The sequence below is a fragment of the Musca autumnalis genome, unplaced genomic scaffold (genome assembly GCF_047663935.1).
Source record: "Musca autumnalis isolate F117 unplaced genomic scaffold, ASM4766393v1 scaffold_1, whole genome shotgun sequence".
Lineage (NCBI taxonomy): Eukaryota > Metazoa > Arthropoda > Insecta > Diptera > Muscidae > Musca > Musca autumnalis.
Genome location: NW_027411644.1, coordinates 151731367 through 151748594, shown reverse-complemented (window position 1 = coordinate 151748594; position 17228 = coordinate 151731367). Strand labels below are relative to the sequence as shown.

The 17228-nt window shown below is 37.6% G+C and overlaps 1 protein-coding gene across 1 annotated transcript in view; it reads left to right on the top strand.

The window, feature by feature from the left end:
* LOC141388521 (nose resistant to fluoxetine protein 6-like) overlaps positions 1–17228 on the top strand; it is a 64172-nt gene that overhangs the window by 32418 nt on the left and 14526 nt on the right. The window contains exons 4-6 of the mRNA XM_073958441.1: positions 7374–7526; positions 7591–7960; positions 8034–8199. Coding sequence (XP_073814542.1) covers positions 7374–7526; positions 7591–7960; positions 8034–8199 — 689 coding nt within the window. The remainder of the gene's footprint in view (positions 1–7373; positions 7527–7590; positions 7961–8033; positions 8200–17228) is intronic.

Below are 17228 nucleotides of genomic sequence, written 5' to 3'. Positions count from 1 at the left end.
TCTTGAAGGGAATGACCGATTTGATCCATACTTTGTATATGGTAATACTACCTCAAAGCATACATCAGTTTGAATATGGTCTCAAACGGTCCACTCCTTCGGGTACCTCCCACACTAAATTTCGGAAAAGTTAGGTTTAGGGCCTGGTCTCGAATCGCTTTGATTTTGGTTGTAGCAACTTATTTTCAGCGCCCTTTATACAACGGTGCAAGTTTAATCTGGAGGAAGTCCATACTTCCAGAGAAAATTGCCTGAAACCTGGAAAAAATCCCTATGACACCGTATGTGCCGGATGTGCCGATTCAGTCCAAAAATTGGCTTTCGTAATATTTTGTCCAGAAATAGTTTACTTTCGTAGATAATCCATATAGTTAAACTCCTTCATGTACCACCCCCACAAAAGTTCCAACATGTTCGGAAAATTGTGCGCACGATAACTCTTGAAGGGATTGAACGATTTGGTCCATACTTTACCCATCCTAATATGTCTTCCAGATATAGATCAGGTTTGAATATGTACTATATTTGGCCACTACCTCGGGTACCTCCCACACAAAATTTCGGATAAGTTCACTTTAAGACCTGCCCTCGAAACACTTCGATTTCTGTTCAAGCAACTTGCATTCGTCTCTTTGCGGTTGCAACTTAAAGGAGAGAGTGAGAAAACTCACGGGGAGTTGGTATTCATAATAGGGTTGTATAGCTTTCAATAGGTCCCAGCAAAAAAGTCTCCCAAAATCATGGGTTTTGTAAGGAATTTTTGGCAGCCGTAACTACTCGCGAACCCCCTTTCTTCCCCATTATTTTTACAAGGGCGTGTCGCACTCAGTTTGTAGTCATTTTATGACCACTAGAATTACTAGTTATTCTGTGGCCACTAGAAGTTGAAAAGTAAGGTGGACAAAATTCTATTTGTATCACACTTCTTACTTTATTTTATTTCGCTCGCTCTGCAATGAACACACGAACCCTCTGTTTTCTAGCCAAAGACACTACACACTGTGCCACGCACACGAACATTAAGAGTTGCTTAAGAACTTAAATGTGCAGTGTACGTGTGCACCAAGAACTGTTATTTTTTAATTTAAAAAAAAAAAAACGCGTGCCGACAGTGGACGTTGAACACACAATCCTAGGATTTATAGTCGGACACACACTCACTGTGACACTGTCCTCATTACTTAGTGAGGAGCAAAGTAAGTAGGTTTGTCTTATAATTTTTTTAAGAAGTATCCCATTACTTTTTAGATTACTTTGTAATGTACACGACTTGAGTTTTGATCAGATGCATTTTTTTCAATAAATTGAAGCATCTGAGCATTTGGTTATGAGAAGGACTGCGAGAGCCGTTGAATTGGAAGCTGCAGTCGGAAAATGAATAAATTGAAAACCGTTTTTGGTACTTCTAGAGTAAACGTTAGAAGGGTTCCCTTAAATTCTATTTCATATATTTCGAAGGACTTCTTAAAATTTAATGTTCTGGGCCACACATCAGTGGTCAAAGTTATTGTCTCCTGGATCCCACGGCTATCTGCCGGTTTAGGGTGATCACCCAAACGACCAGTTTCGCTCCCAGAGGATTGTTGGACACAATGTTGGAAGCAATACGTTGTGTGATTTTTGGTAGACCAATTACCCTGTGGGTAATATGGTCTTGGGTAGTTTGGTAGCTTTCAAAATTACGACTTGTGTAGGGATTTGTGTTCCTCAATATGCTTCGGAGGATGAGGCAATGGTTTCATTTGGACACGTCGAACTTCAGGAGTCTCTGATTTTTTTTTGGTGGCTACAGAACAAATTCAATAATTCCCTAGAATATTTCACAATAGTTACACTTTCACACTTTATGTATATCCGAAATTGTTTTATTACCTTCAATAATTTGGTGGGTGAATGACAAATATAGTTGTGGAAGAAAATGTTGCTCACTTTGAAATGAAATTGGCAATGGGATGAAAAAAAAATAATTACGGATTTTTTGTTCAGAGTTAAAGATCTAATTTCTTTCAAGGTTTTTGATGGGAAGGAAGATTAATATTCCTGAAAAGGCAATCAATATTAAGTTAGATGCAACGAAAATGCAGATAAAGGGAAGAATAAAATCTTTGTTATCGAAATTGATAGAATGCTGCCAATTATAATTAGGGTGTTATCGATATTTGTATATAAACTCATTTTTAGAAAATAAAATGGGTTCTTTTTAACAAAATTCCTCTGCACATTTCAAAAATATACTTTAAAAAATTATCTAAAGTGTATTTTAGGAAATAATAGCTATTTAAGTTCTGATAGGCACTGTGATTTTTACCCAGCAGAGATATGAACCATTAATCTTCAATCCCGCGACGGCCGGTTCTATGCACCGGATTGACTCGGAGGAATCTTCGACCAGGGGCCGTCACCTCAACAATTATGTGTTTGTGTTCGTGTATTTTTTTCACCATGGGAGCGGCAATCTATCCCGGAATGCCTGCTCCGAGCTCTTCTGGTCCGTGCCGGGATAGAAATGAACCCCGGGCCAGTATGGATCTGTTCCGTTTGCCAGATCCGCATCCACCACATGTCAACAATGGTGAGATGTAATGGATGTATGGAATGGGTGCATTTTCGTGGGTGCTCTGGCCTTAGTAGCACCCGGGATTACAGCGACAGGTATGTTGCTGCTTGCTGCGTCAGCGCATCACCCAGTGCGTCTTCTACGTCGTCGTCTGACTCTTCGTCGTCGTCGGAATACGAGACGCCCCCGCAGTCTCCCCAACAACAACAACAAATGCAGCATCTAACACCACATGTTGTTGTTCAACGGCCCGGAAATGCATCATTCCTGCAATTCTATTGCAACGGTCAGTGATATTGTGGACTTTATGAGTCGGAAAAACATCATGGTCGCCGCGATCCAGGAAACAAAGCTCACCGCCACCTGTAGCTTACGTTGTGATGGTTACAACGTTTTGCGGAAGGATCGCACAAGAAGCGGAGGAGGAGGACTTGCCTTCCTAATACACCAGTCTGTCCAGTACAGACCTATCTCGCTTGAGCTTGGCTCTAGTGACCCATACATGGAGTGTATGGGGGTAGCAGTAAAGTGTGGTACTGCCGAGGTAGAGCTGCTTAATGTGTACATACCGCCGATGAATAGCTGTGCCCGACGTTATATGCCCAATATTAGTTTGCTTTTAGAGGGCGATAACCGTCTGGTGCTAGGGGACTTCAATGCTCATCATGAGCTTTGGCACTCCGTCCTAGGTAATGACCAGCGGGGTACAGCGCTGGCAGAGCAAATCGATAGCTCCACGTTTTGCGCGGTGAATGAAGACGCTCCTACGAGGATTAGAGGAAACTGCCACAGCTCGCCAGATATCACCATTGTGGCACCAGGTCTGATAAATGACGTATCCTGGCAATCCATCATTTCCCTTAGTTCGGACCACCTCCCTATCATCGTCTCCGTAAACAGACCACCCGACTTCATAACCTCTGAACGCCGTACTTTCCTGAACCATGGAAAAGCTGATTGGCAAGGTTTCAGAGAATTTACCAATCACCGCTTCAGTCAATTGCCCACCCCCTCAGATCCTCGGGTAGCTGAGAGAACTTTCCGAGACATCATCACTAAAGCAGCCGCTCGCTACATACCTGCTGGTCGAATACCCGAAATAAGACCAAATTTCCCAGCAGAGGCGACGGGACTAGCAAATGAACGTGATGAGCTTCGTCGTACGAACCCCGAAGACCCAAGAGTTAGAGAACTTACTCTTGAAGTCAACAGGCTAGTGGGCGAACATAAGCGGAAAAAGTGGCTAGACTATTTGAAGCAATGCAACATTGGTGCAGGAATAAGTAAATTGTGGGCAACGGTTAAATCACTCTCGAGTCCGGAAAAGAAGGATGACAGAACGGCTGTTACTTTCAACGGCGTGACAGTAACTGACCCAAAGAGGTGCGCGTGTTATTTTAACCGGCAGTTCATAGAGCACCCCGAGAGTGATAGGGCGAAGAGAAGTGTGCTGCGCCGTATAAGAAGAGCTCTTCCAGCCGAGGAGGTACCACCACAATTTACGATGAGCGATGTTGCAAATGCCATCCGAAACGCTAAATCATCCAAAGCGTTGGGTCCGCACCGAATATCGATGGTAATGCTTAAACAGCTGGATGAACCTGGAGTTGAGTATTTAACAAGTGTTCTCAACCTATCGTTAGCCACCCATGTTGTACCGGATGCCTGGAAAGTTGGCAGGGTGGTCCCGCTACTGAAGCCTGGCAAGGATGCCAGCAGAGGTGAATCGTACAGGCCAATTTCACTCCTGTCGCCAGTAGCAAAGATCCTAGAGGCGCTACTCCTCCCCACGATGAGAAGGTGTTTTCCAGTTGCCCAACATCAACATGGATTTCGGAAAATGCATAGTACTACAACAGCATTAGACGCCATATCCACACATATCAGTAGAGGACTGAACCAGAAAAGGCCGTGCGACCGAACAGTCATGGTGGCTCTTGACCTATCGAAGGCCTTCGATACCGTCAACCATGCCAAGCTGTTCGAGGATATAGAGAAAACTAATCTCCAGCCATGTTTGAAACGTTGGGTAATCAACTATATGTGTGGACGCCATTCGTTTGTAGAATTCAGAAACAAGAAGTCCAAAACCCGTAGAGTGAAACAGGGAGTTCCCCAAGGAGGGGTGATATCTCCGGAACTGTTTAACCTCTACCTTTCTGAAATTCCACACCCTCCAGACGGCATAGAGATCGTGATGTATGCGGATGATTGTACGATCTTGGCGTCGGGTCCTATCGTCGATGACATATGTGATAGGTTAAATGTCTACATAGCTGACCTAGTGCAGTTCTTCCATCTGAGGAATATGGAAATATTCGCCGCTAAATCCACAGCCACGCTGTTCACCACATGGACGGCTGAGATGAGGCTCCCACTGAACATATTGGTCGATGGTGCACTGATTCCGACCACTAACTACCCTAAAATACTGGGTGTAACGTTCGATAGCATGTTCAAGTCGTCCGCGCATGCCACAGCTATTTGCAATAAGATCAGAAGTAGGAACAAGGTTCTCAAGTCGCTGGCCGGCAGCACTTGGGGTGCTGATAAAGAAACCTTGTTGACCACCTACAATGCAACAGGCCGGTCTGTGGTAAGCTATGCGGCGCCAGCGTGGTCCGCAAAGATTAGCGCATCGCAGTGGAAGAAGATTCAAACCTGCCAGAATGCTGCCCTGAGGACTGCAACAGGGTGCCTCCTCATGACACCAGTGGACCATCTTCATGAGGAGGCGAAGGTTTTACCGGTGCGCCAGCACAATAAGATGTTGTCGATGCAGTACCTGCTTGGGTGTTACCGCAGTGAGCATCCCTGTCACGATTTAATGGAAAGGCTCCCCCCACCCAGGCACGTCAGGAGAGACCTTCATGATCTAGAGAGAGAGGTCCAAAGGTATAAAAGAGAACCGCTAGATCAACGAGCCTATCAGGCAGGCTTGAATCGCATTCACACCAACATGGTTGCGCAAGCAGTACGAAGATACAGTGTGAATGCCGTACTTGGAAACCATCCCCCATCCATCGCAGCAGAAGAACGACAGCTGCCAAGGCAAACACGAGTGGTTTTAGCTCAGTTAAGATCCGGACGATGCAGCCGCCTCAATTCGTATTGGGCCAGAATTGACGCCACGATACCCAACATATGCCCAGCATGTGGATTGGGACCACACGATACTCTGCATTTATTCAACTGCCCAGCTAACCCCACTCACCTGTCTCCTCATTCTTTATGGACGCAACCAGTCCAGATTGCAGAATTCTTGAGTCTGGATACAGAGGAACTTGATAACTGGAATAATACACGAACGAACATATATGCGTTGCTACAACAACAACAACCATTAATCTTCTGCTGATGCAAAGAAAAGGGTATATAATATTCCTCAGGAATAATTATACGTTTAGTTTGGTTTCAGTGATGATGGAGTGAACTTATGCTGATAAAATATGAAACGGAGTTCTAGTCAACACCGAATTGTGATTGGGATGAACATTGATATATGTGGCACTGAGAGCAATGACAGCCTGCTTAATACGGATAATGCGAATATCAAACACTAGAAGTTGCCATTTTATGTCGACAAGTGACCTTTACAAGGGGTAGGGGTTTTCAGAGCTGCTTGAAATACTACAATGATGTCTGGGAATTCTAGGAGTGCCGACTTTCGGAACAGTTTAGTTATAAAAACAAAAATGTTACCAACTAAATACTGTTTTTTTTCGCAAATTAAACATAAACCTATTTATTTCAGTGTGTTGTAATACGTTTACTTATAAATAGATTCAAAACTATTTACTTCATCGCATCTACATGGAACAAATCTTAATGAAGTAGGTTAACTATCTGCTCCAATGTCAACATGGCAAAATGAATCGTTTCTATATGAATGTGTGTGTCGAAGATATTTTATATAGCCCTTCTGTTTATGACATTTTTCTTAGGGTTTATCCAAAATATATCAGTAGCGAAAAGTAAGTTGTGCCAATGATGGAGTAGACACAAAATTGACTAATCTTGTTCAAAACGTCCATCACAACTTGTAATGCGAAAAGAAGCTTGTTTACATTACTTTGTAATGGGTTACGTAATGACTAACGGATCCGAATTTTTGCTGGGGTGTATGTGGACTTTATTCGTAGACTGTATGTACATTAGGGTTATGACTTTTTTACAACCTCATATCCCTGTATCATAGCGTGATGAGTTTCGGTGATTCTGTGAAAAAACCTCACACACAAAATGATTTTAAAATTTGTATTTATCAAAATTATGGACAATTTTTTTAAGTCACTGTAAGCAGATATACAATTGAAAATAAACTTTAGAGCCACATGAGATAATTCAACTGACATAAAATGTATGTCTCACTAATTTGCTTCAATTCTGAGAATCGTAAGCGCTTTTATTCAAAAATACAATTTTTTAACAAAAAACAAAAAAATAAATTTTTTCAAAATGGTTTGTGCATAACCTTTTTCCATATTTGAATGGAATAAACGTTATTATAGTTATTAGTGGGCTTATATTTATTCATTCGTGCAACAAAAAATTATTGAAAAAAAAACACTTTTTTCATTTCATACATTTTTTCGAAAAAATATATTTTTTAAATCGATTTGTGCGTGAACTTTTTTATATTTCAATAGAATAAACGATAGCGCAGTGATTAATAGGCCAAAGTTCATTCATCCCTGCTACAGGACATTAATTTTGGAGAAAAAATGTCAAAAAGTCATAACCCTAATGTACATATATACATAAGTATGTATGAATCAAGGCATGTATATGAATCTTAATTTGTGTGTATTTTAAGGATATTTGGAGGCCTTTGTTTATTCATTATTCAGTTTATTGGTGATTTTAACTGTTACCTCATCGATCTATGATTATTATCTAAAGTGCCGGAAATCGTTGACAAATCAACAACATGTCGACAATTATTACACAAAAGATTTTGATACGATGGGTATGTATAAGAAATGCCTAATGTCAAATCATTCAGCAACTTCCATCAACCTTATTTCTTCTAGGATCTACACTATTAACCTCTTTTTCAATTGCGAGAAATTATAAAAAACTTACTTCATCTGAAATTGGCAACAAGGATTTTCAGTTTACCTATTTTTATCGAGCCTTCACCATGTTCTTCGTAATCTGGGCCCATGTAATAATGTTCCTCATGTCGGTTCCCATGCAAAATCCGCAATTTTTTGAAGATCATTTAAAACAAAGTGTGATGATAATATTCCAAAATGGCCCTATTCTCATACAGATATTCTTTGTATTGACGGGATTTTTCTTGAAGCTGAGATTTGATCAGCAAAATCCCATTAACCCGGAAACCAAACCAACCAGATGTGTATTGCTGTACATCCAAGTATTTGTGCATCGTTATTTAAAGTTTGTAATTTAAATGAACACTGTATTGAGTCTGTATTTTTATCTTTTTCTATTGTGTCCTCCTTTAATACAGATTTCTTCCTTCGCTAGTATTTTTAATACTATTTGATGCTACTCTATTAACCAAAGCAGGAAATGGACCATTATGGAAGCATATGACGGATGGTGAACATGTTTTTTGTAATCGGAATTGGTGGAGAAACATTTTGATGATAAACAACTATTCGGTTAATGATAGTGTAAGTACAAATATACATTAGACAAAAACTAATAAATATTGGAACACTTCTAAAAATAAATCAAATCGCAATGAATTCCCGATTTGATCGAAGCAAATGTATAAAATAATTTAATTTTTAATTTAATTTATTACTGTACTAGCAGACCCCGGTCCGCGTTGCTGGCCCGTCGTAATGAGCATTAATGAAAATTTTTATGGACTTTATGCTTGACAATTCAAAAATAGGTATTTTCTACCTTACTTCTTTGGTAAATTACCAAACCGAGGAGGATTTTAAATTTATCAACATATTTTGACTGTAACCTTTCTTTTCTCTCACAGACTTTGTCGGATTTGTTCGACCATTGATGCTGTTTAGGATTTATTATCGTCCATGCCCCCTCTTTTTTTCCTAAAGCGATCTAATTATAAAAGTTAAGTTAAAAGTTAGTTTTTCATGGCTGATGGGCCGTTGAACCTCACCATTTAAGGAAATTTGTAAATGTATCGTTTTTCTGGACCGGGAGCGCAACAGCCGTTATGTAGAAAATTAATTTGCAAGCCGATGCACTCATAAGTATAGCAAATATAGCGATTATAAAACAAACGAAATTGTCTACAAATTTATAACATTTTGGACAACGGAACATTACTGAGAATTTTGTGAAAATTGCATGAAATTTGGTTCAGTAGTTTTGAAAAAAAAAATGTATTGAAAAGAGTGGGAGTGATCATCACTTTTTACGATATAAAGTATTTAAAAAGTGGTGTGGCCCGCTATTTTGGCTACAAATATGTACCTAGGGTACATACAACCCCATTGCCTCCCAAAATTTATGCTGAAACCTATATTATCATAAGTTTGACTTGTAGATATAGCGTTTAAAAGAAAGGCGTGGGGAATTTCATAAAATAAACATAACAACGGCAATCAATGAGCTTTTGCTGCATACTTAATGGAAACTTTTCAATAGTATTGGTGATATAACATATTAAAAAAACAGGCTTGGTCGGATCTTTAGGCCCCAAAGATGTACCTAGATTGTAAATTAATCCATACCATTTTGACCGATACGTGCGTAAGTTTTGCAAAAATAGCGTTTTTTTAAATATCGCATAGGCCAGTTATCCTGCCCCCTTTGGAATTCAATAAAATCTGTACATTCCCTGACAATTTCAGGAAAATCGGTTCAGTTGAAAAAAGTGGGCGTGATAAAATTTTTATTCCATAAAAAGCTAAGGGTTTTTAAAATACCCTGCCCACTTCGAAATTCAAGGAAATATGTATCCTATTTTCACCGGGGGACATTCCCTGAAAATTTTAGGAAAATCGGTTTAGTAGATTTTTAGATGTAACATAAATAAAAAGTGGCCGTGGTTAAGTCTTTGGGTCCTAAAATAGTAGGTATGGTTGTAGAAACAACCACAATTGTCTCACTAATTAATTTCCAAACCGATACATTTCTTTATTTTGAACTGTTTAGGACGATCTTTGAAGTAGATGCACATTAAGCAATTGTCAGTTTAACGAAGAGAGAAGGTACTGAGAGGCAAAGTGTTTCTATTTTCCTCCACTCTCTCTCTCTCCTATAAACTGACAATAGCCGCGAACAAATTAGGCAACTGTAAATCGGGACTAAGATATATTTTATAAGCAAATAACACGATTTGCGATGTAAATAAAAATATTTGGTAGCACAGTTGAGCAATATAATATCATAAAGCCCCTATTTGTTTCATAATGGATGGTTTTCTGCAATTCTTGTTTTCGCCACTGAACACGATATTTCACTCAAGCAATTGAACATGAAGGAAGGAATGCCATCGTAGGAATTTCATTTTAATGCTGAATATAGTGCTTTTATAAATTTGCATTTTAATCAATTAACCTATTTGGAGCAGAGGGGTCCCATCGTTATCTGTTTTTTTCTGACTTCTCTGTTTAACGTGATCTCCCGAATTCTACTTGCATTGCAAGTTTGGAATTAGATGCAATGGCTCTGGTAACTGTTATCGATTACTTCGTCACCCTATATTTACTTCCGACGTGAATAACATAGTCAAATTAATATCACACACTAATTAACGTTTAATAAGTATTTACCTACTTATGTCGCCTGATAAAGAATATTTGTCAAATAATTCGAACAAAAAATATCCAGTACCTCGGATTTCTTGTTTTTTCTTTAAAATTTTGAATATCATCCTTTTTCGATGTGCAGACATAGAGTGTACCAACAGTACCAGTGTACATATGTATGTATGTATTTGGCCATTTGTAATTGCCTTCCAGCTCTGCTTTAACTAAACTGATTGAATTCATACGCCTTTTCAGTGGGGACATCATGTTTTAGTATCATGACTGGATCTGAACAGCTTAAATTTTATACCGCATAAATCGGAAGTTGATCTTTCGAATATGTTTTTACTTACAGTTTAAAGGTATACTTACATATATGCCATAACCTCACTTTCAATAAAATTACCTCGGAGCTCTTGATTTTTCAAATAACCCACCAATTTTATTGATTTGTACCTTTTTCCTCAAAACTATGGAAACCACTTTCAGCGTTGTCATCTTCATCTTTTCAATCGGAATCTGACCGAATCCTTTTAACCCTTTTCGCTGTTAATTTTCTAAAAAGACGCTTGAAAATAAATGACAATCGATTTGATTCGCAATAAAAAATTCTATACAACTTTCAAAAATTGACAAAACAGAGGCGTACAATGGAGCCTCACAATTGGTGCATATACAATCTTCGCCAAAAACTGTCCAAATAATTGTCAAGGTATACTCAAAACGCAAAGCTCGATAGAAATTTCTGGAAAAATTGACTTTCTTGAAAAAATATTTTTGCAAATTTTTCACAAATTTTCGCGATTTTTTTAAGTTTTATCCTTTTCTGCCATGAGACCGTTCCGAATTGGTGCGAATTGTCAAAATCTGTTCAGCGGTTCTTGAGTTATAAGCGTAGTAACTAACATCATCCTTTTTTATATATATAGATTTAAAATTTTTATTGAGACTGAAAATATGTATACTAGTTTTGGAAAAAAATGTATACAATAAAATGCATGGCATACCATATCGAGTATAGTATGTTAACAGCAAAGTGAACGTACTCTTGTGCCAGACACTGAAAATAACACATGAAAATATTTTAGCATTTAGGAGAGAGCGGAGGTGAATGAGCTCCCTTTCTCCCTTCTTACCCATAAGCTCAAAACATTTTCATGAAAATTTTCATAATCTGGCACAAGAGGTACTAATGATTAAACCGTTCTAATTAATACACTCTTCCTGAATGTATAAACATTTGTTTTGAAATAAATTATCAATTAACATATTATGGATTTATAAAAGACCAAAGTAATTCATTAACTTATTAAGTTGTTGTGCTGATATAGGTTTGGTGAGGGCATCTCCTAACATTTTGTTTTTTGAGATGTATTCTAAGGTAACTTCCTTTTTACCGATTTTTTCTCTAATGAACTTTGCTTTTATATCCACATGCTTTGTTCTGGTTGAGTAGCTGTTATTCAGGGCCACTTGTATGGCCCCCTTTTTGTCACAAAATTATTTGATGGCTTTTTAACCAAATAGATTCTTGAATAGCTGCTGTCACGGACGTTGATGAAAGTGCTACAGTTTTTTGCTTCTTTGTCATCCACATTGCCACAGCATCGCAATAACCGATCATGTTTGATTGTTTACTATTTGTTCTGTAAACTAATCCATTGTCAAGTGTTCCCGTTCCCTTTATAGAACGCATTACACGTTTCATGGCCTCCCGATGAGCTTTGCCAGGATTTGTGCTGAAACGACTTAACACATTAACGTCGTATGATATATCTGGTCGTGATATCTGTGATGCAAACAACAGACATCCAATTGCCTGCGTATATGGAATCCGTGACATTTCCTTCTTCTCTCAGTCATTCTTTGGTCTCATAGTAGACTATAGTTTTTTTATTAATATCGATTTGCGTTGAAATAGGGTTGCAATCATCCATACTAAAGCGCTTCAACACATCCGATATGTATTTACTTTGGTCTATCTTTATCTGATCTAAGGCTCGGTTTATCTTCATTCCAAGCACTGTTGATACCTCTCATATATCTTTTAATCTGAACGCTTGATGTTATCAGAAACAAATAGAACATCATCCACGTATATTGCGACATAAAGCCTATACCCGTTGTTGGTATCGTGGTATATACTTTGGTCGATGTCTGGTTCCAGACTCCACCGGCCTGTTTCAAAACATACAAAGATTTTTCGAGTTTGCATACCTTTTTCGAACCATCACTATATCCTTCTGACTGGCGCATATATGTATATGGTCTCTTTGAGGGTTCCATTCAAATAGGTACTGACTTTATCCAGTTGGTGGATCACCATATTATATTTCGCAGCAAGGGCAACAAGGAATCTTACAGACTCATACCTAACAAAGGCGGAAAAGTTTCGTTGAAGTCTATACCTTCGCTGTGTAAAAACCTTCGCTACCAGCCTAGCTTTCCATTTCTTTGGATTACCGTCATTATCACATTTCTTTCTGTACACCCATTTGCACTACATGGCCTTTTCTCCCGGAGGTAAGTCAATGAGTTTGATTTCAATGTGTTGATTTCTTCATTCATCGCAGATTTCTGAAGACGTTGCTTCTTTGAAACTTCCTGGATCGGATGAAAAAAACTGCATCGCACAAAAACTTGATGACGGTTGATTTCTGTTTGCGATTCGTTCAGATCTGCGTATAGTTGGTTCTTCAATACTTATGTATATCCGGCGATCATATGCTATCAGTTCGTCTTTCAGCATTGTCTCAATATCCACATATTCGCTTTCCGTTTCCGATTCAGGTTTGTTTTTCATCGTCATTATAGGTTTCGCTATAACGTGGCGAAGGAGTCGATTCACTGTGATTTGAAGGGACATCAATTGCTCCTGATGGGACAATAACTTCAATCTCCCCTGAATCGACACCACCATAATCCACTAAATCAGGATAGTAGAAATCTTGCACAATATTTTCGGTTGCCTTTACTCGTGCATGTTCCACGAAAACTAACACCTCCATTTAAAACATTTTGCCATCATGAAGTATAGTACACATTGACAAACAAAACTGACAGTCATCGAGGTCTATTTCGTGAATATCAAAGCCTAACTGAAAAATGTCTTTTGTAATCTCTAAATAATACCGTATACATTGTATTTCAAACGTTTTTAGCAAAATAAAAGTTGTTATTTGCCGGAAAATTGTCCTAAAAGTACTCCCCTTCAGGGTTTTATAAACGATAACCTTTGCTTTCACTGCTGTATCCCACCATTTTGATCTCCTTTCTCTTGGAATGTGCACTAACGCTGGACCACCAAAAACTCTCAAAAATTTTAAATTTTGTGTGCGTCCTGTCCATATTTCTTCTAGGCATTTGTCTGACCCATGGCAAGATACACGTTTAATTAAAAATGCGAACGTGGCTGCGGCTTCAGCACAGAAACGATAATCGAGACCACTATCTAGAAGTATGCATAATGGTTCGATTCATCCGTTCTGTTCAGGACAATAGAAACAAGTTCTTTGATTCCATGTTCCTTGAAGAAATTTGAAAACTGCATATTCACGTATTCTCCTAATTGTCTGTTCGAAGTATTTTGATTCTCTTTCCGGGAAATCTTGAGAAATTTCTACAAATGTCATCGAAATGAATTCAGTAGTTTTTGATATATAAGATATATATATATATATATATATATATATATATATATATATATATATATATATATATATATATATATATATATATATATATATATATATATATATATATATATATCATTTAAACAAGTAAGAAACAGGGTTTAAAAGACAGCATCTAAAAACATTAGCATTAGCTGTACACTTCAACTGCTACACAATATTCACACACACGGCTAAATAAGCAACCGAACGCATATTTATTTTTGTACATTTTTGCTTATTTCGTTTTTTACGCCTAATCTTTTTTTCGTTAGGCATAATCAGTCGGCTGACCATTCGTCGCGAATTATTTATTTATTTATTTAAAAATCAATACATAGAAAGCTTTCTAGCCAATTAGCCAGAGAGGGTGTTTTTTGTCATTAGAGTTGCCAACGCAGTAATAAAAAAGATGCCATTTAATGTCAAAATGCTCCCATGATATGGTAGAACCTAAAGAATACTAGTTATTATTCTTTAAAAATAAAAAAAATATATTTTGAACGGCTTCACCAAACATCCACATGTCCTTTGAACGAAAAAGTGGAATTAATTATATCGTGATTTTTAATGCATTACACTGGTAACCCTGATATCAAAAACAATTGTTTGCTGAAAACATGGCTAAGCCGTTGAAACTTTGTTACATATTCTCTTTTCTGATATGTGTTGATCATGTGTGCTGCAAAATATGAGTATGCGTGTCCGATGCTTTTTTATTAAAGCGACAATATCAAATAGCATCAGCATCGCTAGCAATATTTTTGTGAAATTTGTTGCTACATGTTGCCGTGTTTCATTGTTGCTTAACATTTTTCGAAGAAATTTTAGCAGGCAAAGCTGCAAATATTCGGTGCTTTTGCTAATATGGTGTTAGCATTTTAAACCCTGGTAAGAAAAGTCTATAGTCGGTCGGAGCCGACCATGGGATACCCTATACCACTATCCCTGGACAATCGCTCTCCACGGAACTTCTTTTCAATGATTGTGAAAATTTAATTATCAAATATCAGAGATGTAATGTATAATACTTATGACCAAAACCAAAAAGTTATCTAGCATGACAAAGACATTTCTGTAGCAGGAAAGGAAAATTTAATGAAACCCACTTATGTAGTACTACTACTTCCGTTGTTTAACCGCTACGTTATTGAAATTTTTACCAATTTCACACGAAAGTTTCAGTCTCATTAACCCGCTAAGTATTATCTGATCTTCACGTTGGTTTGTACGCTTCTTCTTCATCATAAACTCAAACTTTGTTTAAAATTTTGCGGGTTATTATTTTGACCTACAGAACCGCTACAAAATTGGTTAAAATTTGTTGTTGGTCCATTTCATTCCCTGAACATATCACGATCATCACCAAAAACTAATCATTTCTATTCTGGCCCGAACCCAATCTCCTTAAAAAATTCGTTACAATCGGTCCATAATTGCGGCCTTAAGCTTGTTTACAATTTTTAATGGACTGACACACATCGCTAAATCGCTTTATCTCGTCGAGATATGAATTTTGGCATACCAACTAAGGGGTCTAGGACGAATATTTCGTGGTGTTACATTAACTTTTGGAGAGACAATATTTAGCACGGGATAAAAATGTGGTTCTCTGCACAGAACCCATTATATATTAGGCAGTAGGCCCGTTATCTAGCAAACACTTTATTGCAATTTACATCAGAGGAAAGGTCAGTAGTTTTTTTTCCATATGTAGGCTACTTTGCGAAATATATATGTCCTCAAGGAATTAAAATATCGACAAAAATAAAATTTTTATATTTTTCATACAAAAGTAATGGTCCATTTCACCCATTAAAGAATATCAGATCATCATTCAAAATTGTAGGCGTCTTTTTCGACCTATGCTCTTACCCGGTGCAAAATTTCGTGACTATTGATGTATAATTGCGACTTCTAGCGAATTTATTACTACACTACAAACAAATAACGGAATATATTAGGCTGTAACTCTGTTATCTGATCATACACACCAACATAATTGGCATTAATTGAAAGGTCAAGCGTTCCACTTTCAAGTATATCTCACTTGTCCGGAATGTCACTTCCTGCTGTATATTACAAATTTCCACAATTTTCACACAAAAGTTTTGGTCCATTTAACCCTCTAAATATTATCCGATCGCCATCTCAAATTGCAAGCTACTCCTTTGTGATATACTCTTAGCTTATTTAAAATTGCGCGTTGATCGGACTATTATTGAGACCTACAGAGCCGCTAGAAAATTGGATAAATATTATGTTTCTGGTCCATTTCACCCGCTAAATATTTCACGATCATCACCAATAAGAATAGGGATCTATTCTGATCTGAACCCGACCTCCATACAAAATTTCGTGACATTCAAAAGAGAGAGAGATCAAAATATTTTAGATACAAGATTGAAATTTGGAACTGATTATAATATATTTGTCCTTGGATGAACCATATCAGACCACGTTCGGCATAGTTTCCTTACAAAAGTTTTTAACCAAATTCTCCAACAGAACAGAAGCAATAACTAAAAAATCTTTCAAATTTATATTACCCATATAGATGTACGTTTTGGTGTATCCCAGAATTTTCAACCACATTAGCTCTTATTTGACATTTTGGGTTCTAAATCCCGCAGCGAATAGCTTTCGAAATATTTTCTATATTCGAGGCTATTGCCATAGTTTTTAAAAATATCGTCAGTAATATGGATTTTGGAAATCATTTTGTTGGGAGAATTTCCATGCAAAAAATGGTGAAAATAGATCCACGTTCGAACGCAGGGATTGCAATCGCGAATATGTCGAATAGATATATACATTTTTTGGAGGATATAAACAGTTCGATCTGAACATAACGCCGTTTCTTCTTTATCACACACTAACTTCAGTGCCATTAAAAAAGTTTGGCATTATTGTAAGAAAATAATATTCTTTAAGTGTATAAAAACACCAAAACTTTACTATTTTACCAGAAGTGATAGAGTCCGTGAAAGCCAACTATGAAAATTCGTAACTTTTGTTTTCTGGAAAACAAGTAAAAAGTAACAGTCGGGTTTGCCTACAGAGATATACCCTCAGCCTGTGTGAGTTGAGACTTTTATAAATAGACAGATCGAATTTTTTTCTATGAATTGTATAGCGAAGAAGCTTCAGAATTTACCCCCTGTTTTTGTAACTATTTTTTGTTCGTTCGTCTATATTCGTAATAATTTGGGCATCGATAGCTCGGCCCCTAGATGACATACAGACCTAATTCTTCGTAGATACGTTCTATATATAGTTAAGAATTCCTCATTCAAA